Source organism: Hippocampus zosterae, chromosome 17, assembly GCF_025434085.1.
Source record: "Hippocampus zosterae strain Florida chromosome 17, ASM2543408v3, whole genome shotgun sequence".
Taxonomy (NCBI): Eukaryota; Metazoa; Chordata; class Actinopteri; order Syngnathiformes; family Syngnathidae; genus Hippocampus; species Hippocampus zosterae.
In genome coordinates this window covers 9,634,841-9,651,440 of record NC_067467.1, presented here as the reverse complement: position 1 = coordinate 9,651,440, position 16,600 = coordinate 9,634,841, and the positions used below count along the sequence as shown (strand labels likewise).

At 44.4% G+C, this 16,600-nt stretch overlaps 1 protein-coding gene across 9 annotated transcripts in view; it reads right to left on the bottom strand.

The window, feature by feature from the left end:
• Nucleotides 1-16,600, bottom strand: part of LOC127589340 (RNA binding protein fox-1 homolog 3-like) — a 277,061-nt gene that overhangs the window by 31,477 nt on the left and 228,984 nt on the right. For 7 of the 9 annotated variants that reach the window (XM_052048458.1, XM_052048456.1, XM_052048453.1 and 4 more), the window contains 2 exons: nucleotides 14,451-14,756; nucleotides 1,171-1,299 (listed from right to left, as the gene is read on the bottom strand). In XM_052048458.1, coding sequence (XP_051904418.1) covers nucleotides 1,171-1,299; nucleotides 14,451-14,756 — 435 coding nt within the window. The remainder of the gene's footprint in view (nucleotides 1-1,170; nucleotides 1,300-14,450; nucleotides 14,757-16,600) is intronic. The other 2 variants (XM_052048455.1, XM_052048460.1) reach the window with 1 other exon arrangement.

Below are 16,600 nucleotides of genomic sequence, written 5' to 3'. Positions count from 1 at the left end.
GATTGATCGTGGATGTAACTTGATGTGTTTTATGCAAAGTGTTACAGGACAGAAAATGACACAATTGAGATATTGTTAAAAAAAAAGGTGTGACATGAGATGTTATTTTTTTATTTTTTTATTGGCAAGATTCCAGAGACTTGCTTTGTGCCTATGTCTCAAGTTCTATTTTTTCTATTTTTGAGGGGACGAAAATGTACACATGAGATTGAAATATTATTTTAGGGGGCAAAAGTTGTTTTTTTTGTCAGTAAAGTTGTTGTACATTAAAGATAGTCTTTTTTTTTTTTAGACAAATTGAGTCGTATGAAAATCTTTTTAGGCGGAAAAAGGAGTGTGATTAATAACAAAAAAATAATAATTGTTGTTATTTCATCATCATGACAATCGTAATACTGAGAGATTAAAACTGACATTATCTTTACAGAGAATTTTTTAAAAAAGTATCATTCTAGGAAAAAAAATTGGGGTATTTTGCACAATTTTTCCTGACGAGATTCCACCTTGACTGTACGAAAGGCAAAGCCACAAAATACTGTAGCTAGTGGAAAAAGCTAGCATTTCCAAAGCCCAATGTAAGTTTTTTTTCTTGTTGTTTTGTTTTTTTGTGAGCAAATTATGCATTTCTGGAGCTGTGTAGTGATCAATTTTCCCTCGGAACTAATTACGGAGGCCCTTTCAGAGGACCCACTAAATTTGTTGCGATGGAGGGCCAGGTTGTCGAGTATTTACGGCACAACGCCGCAGACGGGGCCTTGGCCCGGGCCCGGGCCCGACGCCGTCTTTGCCGGCGCATCTGGCCACTCAATGTCCAATTAGCTCATTGCGCTTAATGTCCATTTTTGGCTCCATTTGGAGCTGTCAGATGTTGGCGTTCTATTCTTCTAACGGCGTTTATCCAGGCGTGAGACGCTTTGCCTTATTAGCGGCCGGACAGATGGACGCCGAGCTGGTCAGACGTGAAAGGAAACCTGCACCAGCATACAGACTTTTATTGTTCCTTTAAAAAAAAAATCACCTTACAATCAAGTTCTACTTGCTTGATTCTCATCACGATTGATTTTTTTTTTAACACACTTAGTGGAGGCTAAAATTGATTCTGTGATGTCGCAGTGACCTGAGGTGTCAGCGTGGTCTGGGTCATTGTGGTGTTCCAAGGTCCCTACTCACCCCAAACATTTGCCTCAGGTCTGGGTCCCGGAAGCGGAAGGGAATGTTGGACACGTGTAACCGCTTGGGCTGTTGCTTCTCTGACGAGTCTGAGTGCTGCGAGGCGTCCGTTTGCGTCACATCGTCTGTCTGCAAGGTGATCGAAACAAGGCAAGATGCTCATTAGCCACCGTGTTACACTTTAGCAGACATTCTCAAACTTTTTAGGATCTGCCGACCCCTTTCATCAAGTTAATTTTTCCAAGGAGCCCTTCACAATCCCAATGCCGGTTATACAACCTTGTGTAAACCCAATTTTATTTATTTATTATTATTATTTTTTTAAATAAGTACACCTATGAGAATAGTCATATGACTTTACAACAGCAGACATTTTTTGAAAAAAAGAAGAAAAGAAAAAGACGAAAAAGCACCAATTGTTCAATTTATTTAAAAAAAAAAAGTTGAAATGACCAAAAGGGTATTTTTTTCCCCCAGACCAAAATCTTACTCTTTACAAGAACAAAAGACATTTAACATTTTTTCAAACAAGTCACAATATTACAAAAACAAATGTACAGTATATCTTGATCTAAAAAAATGTTTCAGTTATAAGACTAGAGTGGTATTTTTTTCTGGTTTAAAAAACAAAAATCTAAGATAAAATCAAAATTAAGCAAGGGAATAAATTCCTGTTTTATTGAATTTTTTGTTTAAATTATTTTATTAAAAATGTCTTTATCCTTACAAAATACAGGATGACACTAATCAGTTTGTTTTGTTGGTTGCCAGATGTAAATCAGCACTTTCATGACATTTCTTCCAAATTATTTTGCGGAACCACCAAAATCCAGCTGGCAGCCCCGCCTAGTTGAAGAAGCGTTGCTTTCCCTGCGTCAGTCATTTCCCAATCCAGCGAGAACGGGCAGGCGATAAACAGCCGATGAGTTATAATGTCAACGCGGAGCTTGCGCGTCACAAATCCGCGTATTAATCTCTCGCGTTTAGCTCTTGAGCTCGCCGCAAGATTGAAGGCGCTGACAAAAAGCCGCGGATATAGATCCCACGGCGGCCTGACGCGCCGAGACCGCCGTCATTAGCGACGTTGTTGGCACGCGAGGGGACCCCGAGCCCAAAGCGTTGTTGTTTCCATCATTATGCGAATGCCATTCTGACATTTCGATATAAACGACGTGTCGGCCACAGCTGACAAATCCCGCTCGTTCCCCACCATGACAGCGCTGATGGATGTCTGCCGGCGTTCAGGTGGACGTGCTTTCACAGTATTTTTACGCTTGACTTTTTTTTTTCGGGGAAGAAACTCACAGGGAGAAATCTTTTGGGATTTACACATTTACACCAGTATCTTGACTTGCAAGTGCCCCAGCTTGAGAGTTTAACCGGTGACACCCCGCAATTTTTGCGGAATGACCAAATGCATCCCAAAAGTGGTTAAGCAAGAAAAAATTGCCCCTGCTGTCTCACCAATCCAATACTTGCACGTCAGTCGTCTCATTGGCCACACAAACGGTCACAACAAGCTTACTGAACAACTGAACGCACGCCTCCTTTCATCGCCAGTCCTTTGACGACAGCCAAGTACTGTCTAGAATTCTCAAAAAAAACAAAACAATAGCTGGCACCCTTTATTCTTTAACTTTGCCACACAAAACCCATCACAAAGTTCAAATCACACCCCAGTTGTCTACAAGAATGACAAACAACTGATGCAACCGTCTCCAAGGTATGATACTTGAACTGGCCTCGCCGACGGGGAACCTAACGAGGACGGAATTGGGCGCAGTCAATTCTGCTTTGATCATTAAAACTCATTCACTACCAAAGACGTTTTTTAAACGTCTTTTCAGACTCGGTCCAGGATTGCTGGTACTGATTGAGTTAAACTGGGAAAGTTAAAAAATAAAAACGATGGTCTGTCTTTTGGATAAGATCACCAAGTCTGAAAACAATGCTTGACCCTTGTGAACATGGCGGATATCTGGATATGCGACCATTGCAAGCAGCTTGTGATTGATCTTAGTGCTCGTCACGATAAATCTACAGAGTCTCACAAAAGGGAGAAAAGATGATGATTTAAATTTAGAAGTACAAGCGATAACAAAGTACCTACACACACACACATGACTAAATACTGCTACGACTATATACCATGCAAATAGTTTGTAGTTTGTCAAACGTTATTTTGCCATCAAAATGACATTTTCATTGTTGTTGGTGGTATTTTATAGACGAAAAAGACGATTCATATGTTTGAGGCGTCACTAAAGCAAAACTTGCAGCAAAGTCACTGTTGTGCATAAAATAACTTTTCACAAAATGGTGAGTTGGGTGAAAATAACCCATATTCTACTGCTGGTTATTTTCAAAAATTGAATAAGCGCTTCATGGTGAAAAAAGAGTGTAATCTTTCATTTGGTAGTTTCTGTGTTGAAGTTGTCCTAAAACAATATTCTGTGAGCCTTGAAAAATCAGTCAGAATGCTCTAAAAAAAAATTTAATGGCTGGTGCTGAAAGAGTTAAACTTGTTTGGCCTAATATGTGATCGCTCCCCCATTTCGTAGCTTTCCGAATGTGCCTACTACTAACAATTTTTCAAAACAACTGTTCCTACCCCTCAATTGAAAAGTTAGCAGAGCAACCGACGGCACCTCTCCTTGACAACTCTGCTGAGGAAACACTTTTGGAACTCGCTAAAACGAGACGCCGTTAAGAGAGTCATTTGCAACCTGTCCACAATTTAGCCGGACTTGATGTACTTTCAACTTCCTGTTTCGAGCATTTTCCTGTTTCGAGCATTGCATACTAAAGCTGCAAGTGTAAACTAGGTGGTGACTTTCTAGTGTTTCTTTTCAATCCAATTACTGCCTTTCCATAAATTCATTTGCTCCCATGACTCATTTTGACTTTCCATTTAGATCTTCCTCTATTGTGGGCGGTGTGAAAAGTGCAAAGGTGCCCACCTAATGAGCTTGTGAAAGCTTCGCCTTGGGGGGGGAGAACAAAACTAAAAACACAGGCTGCTAATTAGCACAGCATTTGCAATTATAGCTCTTAGGTGACTAAACGAGGATGCCAGCACTGACTCACTTTTTCACACTCACTCATCGGTACACAAAGAACATCCTGGCTACGTGTTTTTGTTTTCCCAAAGATGTCTTCTTGTGAGTGGGGGCCGGGGGGGGGATGTCAAACTGGTAATCTTAAGATGGCCGCTGGAGCACAGCCTGCTCCCCAGCAGTGTTGTTGTTGTTTTTTTTTTTGTCAACGTTGACCACGATGAATTATTTTGTGAACACCCCCCCTCTTTTTTTTCACGATGAGACGATGACAAGTTAAACGTGGCTCTTTAATGACTAAAATATGACGAGACGGATGCAAGTTTTCGTTGAGACGGGACAAAATTGTTCGCGCGTGGTCTGTCAGACGTTCAAAATGTGTGACATCTCTTCCTATTGTACGTGTAATCTATTTGTCAAAAAATATCAACAATGCTGCTGCAACCTATCCTTGTTTGTTCACGCCCACCAGCACAACACAACACGGCGGTAATGGTAAATGATAAATATTGGATTTTTAAAAATTAAAAACAGGAAAACACATAACATGGATTCAAAATACAGCGGTCTAGAGGAAGAATACTACAGTGAAACTCCTCTACATTGAAACCTACACGGGCAAAAACACCCCCTACTGTGAAAAAAAATCTTCATGCCATTCCCACTTACCTGCCCCCTATACAACGGAAAAAAACCCTGTTGCGTTATACGAAATCTTTTTCTCTGCTCTTGCCTCGCGACGAGATTGTGTGTGTGTGTGTGTTTACATCTGAGATTAATTTTGCTACAGTAAAAAACCTCCTGTTGTGAGAAAATTCTTGCTGCAAACATGATTTCGTTGTAGAGGAGTTTTACTGTATTCATTTTACAAAATATCCACATACAAGTTACAATTCCCCAAATCAAGAACTGACATGCTGGAGTTATGTTTAATTGGTGTTAGGATTCTGAGCAGGTCCATAGAGAAAAAATTTGACGGAGCAAAAAAGTTTGAGAAACCCTCAAACCAGGGCCGCTCATCAGATAGCATCTTGAGGAGCTAGTTGGAAGCGTCGCACACTGAAGACAAACCGCAAAGCCTTGCGGGAGACCCTTGTGTGAAATGGAAGTGACACACCGTGGCCTCTCCGTGATCCATTTCCAAGCGTGGCGCAAAATGTGCTTTGCGATGTATTCAATCAAATTTATCGTGACAATATCATCGTTATCACGCTGATGGTGATGATGATCTCCCTTATTATTCTCATTATCATAATCACAATCTCCACGCCGATGGCTGTCATTTATTTGCCGTTTATGGCCCATTTCGAGTCGTCGCCGACATCCATTGTGAACGCTGACAGCAGTTTGATTCAAGGTCCCACTGTGTCACCGCCTCACTGCCAGGTTGGACGCCCCCGCAGGCCAGTGTGAGTGTGCTGAACAAAAGACACCGGAGGGGCCGGAGTGGATTTGTGTGCGAGAGATTCGGCCGACAGGGCTCCCAACTCTGCCGTGGAGGTTAATAGCCTGAGCGGCCGTGTTGGGCTCGGGGCTGACACATTGCAGACAGATGTCGGAGGGTGGCGAGGAACTGGACGCCGCTCCCCCCGCACCCGCCACTAACACCACCACGCCGCAGGTGGATCTGTTTCATTGCTCACAAAAGACAGTGTCATCCTTTAGCGGAGCGCCGTGCGAACTGCGTTCTAAGGTGTCTGTCTGATCGCGTGAGGCACGATGTTTGCAAACATCCAAATTAACTTCCAGCATCCGTCGCACAAACGACAACGACACGGAAAGAACGAAGACCACGTTAGGGTACTACGGCGTGTCCATGTCGGCACCTAGGATCTTGGTTGACTGCTTCTTTACGAAATGATGTTCCTGGTGAGGAATCTAACTGGTTGCCATCCCCTCCACTGGCTTGGACCTGGTGTGCTTCCTTACTCAGCCACCTTCCCATCTAGCCATTAACTGTTTGCCTTGCTCCCTGCTTGCCTGGACACCCAGAAGCCTGGCTGCCTACCGACATGCCTTCCGTCCCATTGCGCTGTTTATCTTTTGCTGTCTGTCCGTTTCCTGCTCACCTACTTCCCGACTCCCCTTTTGGTTGCTATTCTCCTTGCATTGCCGCTTGCTGGACACCCATTGGCCTGCCGACCTTCGCATGTAGCTTCTTTGTTTCTTACCTCCCTGATTTCAGCTGGTACCCTGCTTTCCTGCAGTCTCGCCGGTTCGCTGGACCTCGATCAGCCTGCGTCTTTGCCAGTTTGCCAACCTGATTGTACGAGATCCCTGACTTCAGACAGGTTGCGAGACTCCTGTGCTCGGTCACAAATGGACAAGCAGCTATCAGCCAACCTTTGTCTCTGACCTCCCTAAGTGTTTGGTTTGCATCCTCGCTATCTACCTTCCTCCCCCCCCGCCTTACTTGCCCATTAGCTCTCCTCCTCGACTTAGTCACGAATTGGATGTAGATCAGCTTAACTCCTATCTCAATCGCTTGCTCGCCTGCTTACCCATCGACCTAGCAGATGGCCTTCCGGATTTCCTACCTCCCTGACTTCCTTACCCTTTTGATCTCCATCCTCCGCACGAGCCCACCTGTAGAGCGGACATCCTCCGGCCCACCTACCCGTTTCTCTTGCTTACAATATCCCCCGATCCTCCCTACCCCGCTTGCCTCCCTTTCACGCTTTGCCATGCACAACCCCGCCTTTGCTGACTGACTACCTACCTACCCGCCTCTCTGCCAACCCTGCCATCCTGCTTTGAGAAATGGCATCGTGGCAGAGGAAACTAATGACCTGCGCAGCTCCGCCACGTGAGGCCACCATCAGCGCTACTTTGCTGTCCCGACAGCTGCTGTCACAGGGAAGCAGTGGGAGGAGGAGGAAGCGGGAGGAGGCGGCGGGATGCGGAACGCGGCGTCCGTGCCAACGCGAGCTGTCATCTCCGGCGGCTCGCTGGCTTCCTGTTCCGCCACTTGTCTCAAAAGACTCCCTTCGCTGTTATTTGCAAATCGCCCGCAAAGTGCCGGCCTCAGCACTTTTTCGCCACTCCGTGCAGAGTGGCATTACAAGAGTATAATTGAAACTATCTGATTGGAAAGCAGCCAGGCAGGTACAGTAGATTAGATCTGATTAAAGTGTGTCCGCGCAGAGAGGGAGCATTAATTTATTCTTTGAAGCTTGCCGCCGCTTCGCTTGTTTGTTTGCTCTTTCGAAAGAAGTCATATCTCCTGAGGGAAAGTGTCAGGTATGAACTGCAGCACTGAACGGGATGCTAATATGCGCCAGAAGCTACACGATCCATGGTCTAATGTGACTACAAAAGTAGCCAGGAAGGCTGCTAATGGCTTCCTGTCGCCACCCGATTGGACGCAACAGATTTCCTGCTTCTGATTTTGAGGTTTTTAAGAGTTAAAAGGGGCTCGTTATGTTCAAGTGGCTTTTTAAATGTACTTCCATCTGATTTCTTGACCACGTTACCTCATTAGGATCACGGGTGAGACGGAACCTTTCCCAGCTGACTTTGGTCAGGCAATCGCAGGGGAAACTATTGACAACACTTGCAATCGAGGCAACTCAGAAATGTGAAGCAGATATATGAAGCACAAATCCACTTTTTCAAAGTCGTGCATTCACATCATGGCGTGTCTTGCCCACCCTTTCAATGTGAAATTACCACGTACATCTTGATTGGCGTGACTATTTCTGAAAATATGTCAGTGAGCGAGCCTTTCTGAATAATTCAGAGGAGCGACATCTTAATCCAACTAAATTTACAGAATGAAAATAGTCACAAGACACATTGGCCACAAAGGAAAAGAAGCGGAATACAGTTGACAACACTTTTCGCTTTGTTGCAACACCCTCGCTGGTTGTCATGGAAATGCAAAGAAAGCTTGAGAGGGGAAAAGTGTTTTCCAAGGACCCCCTTGAACCAATGCTTGTAACTACAAAACATCACTAAATGGACAATTAAGAGGAACAAAAGATGTCCCGGCAAGGTAATTTTTTTTTTCTTCAAAAAAATGAAGTCGAATTTTTCAAGACAGGAAAAGTCATACTTGATTACTTGACAAATGTTTCACCGCAATATTTTGCTGTTAAAGTCAAACGAGAAATTTGGGAAAAAAACACACTATTTTATTCATGTCATGATGCACATTTCGTTCCTCTTGTACTCCTGAGACAGAACCGCCTCTCCAAAACTGAGTGACTTATGTTGAGTTTGACAAGTGCTCATTCCGTACTTCTTTGTCTTCTTTTTTTGTTTTTAGCCAAGCAACCATCTCCTCCTCCTCCACATCCCGCGTATCCTGTGCTCATTATTTTTATTGTTCAGTGACTCATTCCGAGCCATTTTCTTTCGTGCAGTCACAACAAGAAGGTCAGATCAGAGGCTAAATGGACCTTTTCAGCTGCTCTTCTTCAGACCTTCAAGGATTTCTCCGTCCGTTTCATAAAGAAATTTGAATCGATGATTTTTCAGCGCGTTCTTTACAAATGTCTACATGGAGCGTCCTTGGCGGCGCAGACGGCGAGATCGACTTTGTGCGTTAGCGACGGAAAACGGCGGATGACACAAACAAAGAGGCAAGGGAGCGCATTGGCTTGGGCGTTGCTGCTTTTTTTTTCTTGTCCTTTAAAAAAAAATTTTTTGGTGTTATCGCAGTCACCCAGAATCCCCTTTGGAGAGTCTTCTCGCCGCGGAAAAATGTGGAATTGAGTGCTGCCCTCACGCCAGCCGCCTTAATTTGTTATCTGAACGCAGAGAGATTACTCATGAAATTCACGCCGACCTCGGACTATTTGAAGCCAGCCAGATAACGAGCCCGCCGCCGCTCGGCCGGGAGCCCCCTACCGCCCCCCCTCTCCCTCTGCGACATCTCCCGGGATTGTCGCACAAGTTACCACCAGCCCCACACCCCACCCGACCCGGTGCAGTGCTTCCCAACCTTTATTGAGCCAGGGCACATGTTAAATGTTTAAAAATCGCATGGCAAACAAAAGTATATTCTGTGCTACCTTGCAAGTTTCATTTTCACTGTGACCAAGGTTGTAACTCAATTTATTTGTATATATGTTTAATGTGCGTCTAGTTGTACGATCATGAACTGAAATCCAGTTGGCCAGTTATTCTGTGTGGGAGCGTCTGGGTTGTGAGTTGTGGCTTACAGCAGATCTTTGAGAGTGTTCTCATTTACTATTTGCGTTTTGTCCAGTTCACTAGACGTTGGCTGTGGCTCTCCCTTCTCACATAGGAGGACATTCCAGCACTTAAGGTTTTGAAGGCTTTCACATCACGCAAACAGCGCCGTATCTGAAGTTTGTTCTTAATTTGTAATAATGTGTGTTTAAAAAAAACAATAATAATAATAATAATACATTTTAGGGCGCCTTTCTAGAAACTCAAGGACACCTTACAACAAGCAGCTAAAATCACGAATACAATGTTAAAAACAACATCAAATAAGATAAGAAAAAAAAATACAAGAAAAATAAATGAATAAAAACAATGGCTTTATGGTCCGAGTGAATAGGCTTGTCTAAACACATGTGTTTTGAGGCTGGATTTGAAATGAGGCGTATCTGAATTTGTTGTTTAAAAAAACAACAACAATAGTTTTGAATAATTGCATAATACAATGGAATGTAAAGAATGTAAACGTTTCTGCAACATTTTTTGCTTCAATTCAATGGACATTGTTCTGCTCCTTCTGGTGTGCATGTCATGTCCACCTGTGGGCAGTATGACAATATTTTTGCAAACCATTAAAAAAAATCTATCTATCTATCTATCTATCTATCTATCTATCTATCTATCTATCTATCTATCTATCTATCTATCTATCTATCTATCTATCTATCTATCTATCTATCTATCTATCTATCTATCTATCTATCTATCTAGATAAAACACGAAAAAAACACATAAGTTGGGTAACTCATGTCAAGACACCACTTTATAATGTACGGTATATTTGTTCATCTATCTATACGAGCAACATATAGTGAAATGCTCTTTCACTTGATAGCAGAAGGTACAATTAACCCGGGTATCTACCTGTTGCCATTCATAAAATATCCGGTATACATACTGTATATACTGTGTATATACTGGCATAGGTATAAGAAGAGTAATATTTTTCTTGGCACAGTGGTTGCGGATGGCTACCCTCGAGGTCCGGTTCTGGAGGGCAGATGAGGATATGTGAGTAATGGCGAGCCAGCCAGGGAGGAAAGTAGGGAGGACTCGTTAAAACAAACGTCAGAGAAACGTCTCGCTTCTTTTTAAGTCTAAAAGTCGAAGAGCTGAACAGAGTAAAGTGGCGTCAAGGGAGCAGCAAAGAGGGGAGGTGGTGGTGGGGCGGGGAGGATGGAGAGACGGGGGGTCTCTGTTGAGAATCTGCTCCTTCAATCTGTGCTTCGGAAATCAAAAGGAGCTCGGGCTCGTGTGGCAGCGGCACCCGAAGCAAACGGGCTGCTCGTGCCATTAAAGCTCCCGCAACTCAGCGGTGGGCGCCACCACGTCACCAGACCCTGAGGATTAGATTCTCTGTTTACACCCCGATAATCCGCCCCCACCCCACTCATGTGGGTGGATGTGTCGATGGAAGAGGAGGGTGGAGGGACCGGGGGGGGGGGGCACCACCCCGAGGCTCTTTTCCCGGCAGGGGCGCACATGAATCGCTGCGAGATGGCGAAGGCGAGAGAAGAGACGGACGGCCGGGGATCGGTGAGGCGTCCGGAAGGGGGAGAAGATGAAGATGGAGGAGCAGGGGGCAAAGAGGGTAGGGGGCCGCTTCTGTCGGCTTTCAACTGGCTGGTGTAACAGAGCACTGTAAATCAAACCAAGCCGACAAGGCGCCATGGCTCGACGTGTTAAACTGCATCGTGAGCCGTGAAGGCGTAGATGAGAATAGTGAAGGGATTTGTTGTTGCCAGTTTTGTTTTTGGCATTAGTATTCCGAGATGGCACAAACGCCTTTTGCCGTAGTGGTAGACGGTATGTAATTTTTTTCAGAAGACAAGAACTATTGTACGTTGTACCTTCCAAAAAAGAACACAAGCTGTTACATCGGGACGGGTGTGACGGGACATGTTTTCATAATCCGAATATTCAGTTTGGAACATAAATCTTTTGTTTCCTAAAAAGAGGACCAATTACATGGTGTTTATTCATTCATTCATTCATCTTCTGTACCGCTTGATCCTCACTAGGGTCGCGGGGGGTGCTGGAGCCCATTCCAGCCGTCTCCGGGCAGTAGGCGGGGTACACCCTGAATCGGTTGCCAGCCAATCGCAGGGCACACATAGACGAACAACCATCCACGCTCACACTCACACCTAGGGACAATTTAGAGTGTTCAATCAGCCTGCCATGCATATTTTTTGGAATGTGGGAGGAAACCGGAGCACCCGGAGAAAACCCACGCAGGCCCGGGGAGAACATGCAAACTCCACACAGGGAGGCCGGAGCTGGAATCGAACCCGGTACCTCTGCACTGCGAAGCCGACGTGCTAACCACTGGACTACCGGGCCGCCTACATGGTGTTTAACTTTCCTTAAAATGTTAGGTCAGTTTTGGTAACATGATATTATTTTGTGATGTTGCAGCACAGGACTTATCCTGTGTTGATATCAGCATATCCTTTCCAAAAAATAAAATATTTCAGTTGTTTTGTTGTTTTCGTAACTTTTTTGTACCCGGAAATGGATCCTTTATTTTCTAAAAAAAAAATTGTGTTACACTTATCCTAAAAATCCAAAAAAATATTTAAATTGTTATTTTGTGTGCCGCATTGGTCGGGGTGTAATGGCATTTATTTTGATTCTCGGCTAGCGGACGCATAGGAAATTACATAGTTTGGTTGAAGATACTGGTTTTAAAATATACATTGTTAAATTCTCTTTTGTTGTCAGTTTTACAGTAAAAATCAAGTAGGGTTGACAAATAAACAGCTTGATGCAAGCACGCTGTGCCTCTTCTGCGGAGCGCTGCAAAGCGAGCGAGTCTTTTCATTTCCTCAAATTAATGTTATGATAGCCGAGCATTTTCGCTTAGAAATACTTTAAAAAGGGACTTTATATGTCAAAGCGTGTGTCAATGAGTTTAAAATACAGGAGTAACTATTTAAACAATATTTATATGGTCTCGATGGCAGAGTTGTGAGGGGAACTGTAATGAATCCATCGCAATCACCGCGAGTTCACTGTAGAATGGTAGCTTTGTATTTCCGGGGCATTAAGTCAAAGCATATAATATGCTTCCGTGCACGCCGCATGTCAAGGTAATTGCGATCCTGAAAGAGGGCAGCTTATAGCTAACAGTTCGTAGCCGACGTGCATGCGTGTGCGAGTGCGCGTGTGTACGTGCGCCTGACCCAGATAAGGCGGCAGCCAAGCTTCGACCTCTCTCGGTAGGTGTTTTCCCACCTCAAGAGAGACAAGAGTAGCCAGCAGGTCTTAAGGTTCTCATCTCCATCGACGTTACTCTTCTTTCCGGACGCGTTGCTGAGCTTTAGCGGCGTGAAACGTCTCGGCTTTTATCTCCATCTTCCCACCGCCCGGGGTGAGCCGCGGGTCAAAAGTATTTCAAGTAGCGCAAATGCAAATGCAGAATTGAAACTAATTCGCAAAGCTGCAAAGGAGGACTGCTTTATGGACAGCAAAGCTTCGCCCGCCGCTTAAAAAGGCCAATTCTGTGGTGGCGCCTACACACACACACACACGCGCGCACACATATAGAAAATACTGTATAGAAAAATGTACATATCACTGGTGTCAGGCTAAGAATCTCTTTTGTCACAATTTGGTAAATTTCACTTTTTTCGAAACATCTCTACGATTGGTCAATACACACGCGTGAGGGTCAATTTTATTATTTTAAATGTTGAAAATGTATTATCTGAATACAGGAAGCCACTGCAACTGCTGCATTTTCTGGTTTCTTAGCACTTTGTCTAAAGAGTGATGATTTTGGATGCCACTGACATGCACAGAAATCATTCATTCCTATTCACAGTAAGTTATTTGATATTTTTCACATCAACAATTTTCACTTTAAAAAAAATACAGATTTTGCGCCACGAACGAGCCAGACATTCTGCTAACATCAGTTCCCAGGATGTTTGATGAGTGCTCACGCGCATTCGCAGGAACGAGACCCCCCAACGCCCTCCTCACACACACACACACACACACACACATACCCCCCCCCCCGCCCCCCCCCACACACACGCACACACACACAATGAGAGAGATCCGGAAGCCCCTAAATCATTCATGTGGACTGCAACACCCCCGATAACGGCGCTCGGCTCTCCGGCATGGCCGGCTTTAATGCACATTTCTGCTTCTCATGCAAAAGTAAGCAGAAAATTATACACTATATATACACTATACACAGTCATGTGACTGCTACAAGTACTCAAGTATGAATGCATAAAAGCGCGTTTGTGTTGCATATATTCAGCACGGTGCGGGTTCAGATGCAATGATATATATTTATACATCTATTGTTTATTTATGAATGTTTTCAGTTGAAATCTTAATGAGGCGCAAGGTTAGAAAGTGTGTATTCCATAAGACGGCTATATCAAAGAGTCATAGGGTGAAAAATAAATATATCAATACATTTATACAAAAAAAAGGCCTTGGAATTGCAGAGAAAGAACCTCACAATGTTTTAACAATATTGAAATGGGTGCGGTGAATCGAAATGATCCTTTTTGTCAGTCGGTGAACAAATATTTACTTGCATATTTTTCTTGCTGCTTCACATCTTTGTTGCATAGACTGCAACTTCTGGGACATGTGAACAGACGTTCTAATATTTTCACTTTCTGTTTTTGGGTATGGCAACGCAATGATTGATGCAAGGGGTAAGAAAAACGTATTTCTGCTCAAGAACTGAACTTATATTTGCTTCACACCTGTGTTGCATGGAGTCTTATGAACTGGGAAATGCTTTCTACATTTTTTAAAAACTTTATATTACTCTGCTTTCTCCATCAATTTAATTGTATACGTAGAATTGTGTGGAGTTTGCATGTTCTCCCCGTGCCTGCGTGGGTTTTCTCCAGGTACTCCGGTTTCCCCTCACATTCCAAAAATTCCCCACGACCCCCACCAAGCCCTCCCCCACACAGGTCAAATGTCAACTGTAAGGAAAAAGCGCATGTTAAGAATGACGTGGCTAAAAGTCAAGAAAGAAGAGTGAAAGGTGTTTACTTGCTGGTGGCCAGTGGAGAAGAGTGTTTGCAGGTGCTGAGCGACACTGACCGGTACGGACGCGGGGGCGGCGATGCTGGGGGTGCTGCTGTCGGTGCCCGGCGCCGGCTCGCTGTGCGTGGGCGTGGGTGTATACAGCGTCATGGCGTGTTCGGCCACGCGGCTTTGCCCGCTGTAGTCGGGCGTGGGGAGGGGGTGCGGCGCGGCGAACTCGGCGGGGATGCCGTTCTGTGGGGGCGGGGGGTACTGGGCCGCGGTGTAGGGCTGGGTCATGGCGTCCGGGGGGTTGGCGGCCTCTTGGTTACCCTGGTAGACAGATGGCAGAAAAATAAAAACAAACAAAAAAAGAAAATTGAGTTAGAGCAGCCGAGGAAATTATTTGATTGCTCCTACCTCATCAGTAAAGCCAATGGAACTGGTTCTTATGTATTTGGTGATGATGTGATTGCTCAGAAAACCAGCAGGATGAGTTCGAGCATCTCAAGCAACCGGATTATCAGCTCATATTCGTCACAAAACGCTTCACAGTGCCGATGACCTCCAAGCATAGCGTGGAAGGAACCGCAGAGTTTTTGAAGGTAGAGAAATGGAATGGCGTGCAAAGGCCGAAGTCAATCACCTGAAGTGAATTGGATTGAACATACACTCGCTGAAGACGAAACCGAAGGGAAAAATGCCCCCAAGCAACAAGCAGCAAGTAAAGACAGTTGCAGTCGAGGCCCTTGGCAGAGCATCTCCAGGGATGCGATCCAACGTCTGGTCATGTTGATACCTTTCAGAGTTCAGGCTGTAATTGACTGCAAAGGATGTGCAACCAACTATGAATAAAGTTTGATTTCCGATTGTTCATTTCTCTCACTACGATAAAAAAAAGTGGAAATCTGTTGTAATTCTTTCACCCTTCACCCGATCTGGATGCAAATGCCTTCAAACTCAAGCTGAAAGTCTGCCGTTAACAAGACAAACGAGAAACGCTGGCCATTTGGAAACTATTTTGCTGCCCTCAGCTTTCCTTCACTTTTAACTATTATTTTTCCGTCTACTTCTTCAACTTGCAAACGACACGAGAGCAGGAGAAGGTCGACTGGCTGTTGTCATGCACATTTCTGCCACGTCCGATCAAGCAAATATGCTCAAATATGATTATCGTAACCGGCCTGTAATTTATCGATCACCAGTTGCGACCGTACTGTATAATTGCCCAGCCGGGCTAAGGCAAAAGTTAAGTCCTCCAATCTTGCTCTGAACAAAGACACATTCTTGCTAGTAAATAAATAATCATTTCCTGACCAATTAAATGCGATTGGATCAGTCTCCGCGGCAGTTGTGAATCACTGATTTAGCGTAGATCAAAGTGGCGGCCATTAGAGACGTGCCAACGCGATCGCGGGGCATCACGGAGGCGGCGCCCCGTGTACCGACGCAACAGCAGCCATCACGGCGCATCAGGCCTGCCGTTAGCGAGAGCCTTGATCAGCGCTAATGAACACGGAGGATGTTGTAGATCACAGCGTCCCCAAAGGATCCCAACCCCCACCCCGACCCCTCGCCTGCCAAGTCCACGGCGATCATTACAAAGCACCAGAAGAAGAGGACGATCAATACATTGATCGTCCTCTTCTGATCATTACAAACTTTGACCTCAATGCCACCGCCGATTCTTCTCCCTGATGACACTTTACGATCTGGAATATGCCACTCAATGACTGAATGTCAACAGACATCACAAAGTTAGTTTATACTTGTATGGCGTTGTAGTAACAGAAATCTAAAGTATCTTTGCTCGTACCGTTGAGCTCATCAGAGGTATCATGAAAGCTAGAGTCAACATTTTTTAACCTGTCTCAACAAATCTGGATGTTACTAATTCCCCAAAAGCCGGTTCATGCAGTTGCTGCGGCTTCCCACATTCAGATAAATGATAATTACGCTCTTGGTTTTTTTTTACATGATGCACAACTCTCATTTATTGTGCAATCATTTAATTGTAACATGTATTTGTTCCATATTTTCATGCATTTTTATGCTTTAGAAAACATGTCTGAATTTGGGAGGAGGGGGCGGGGCTTGAAACGGATTAGGACATTTATATGGAAAACGTGTCTCTACCTTACATTTTCGAGGATTTTTTTTTCTTCCAGATCCAATTA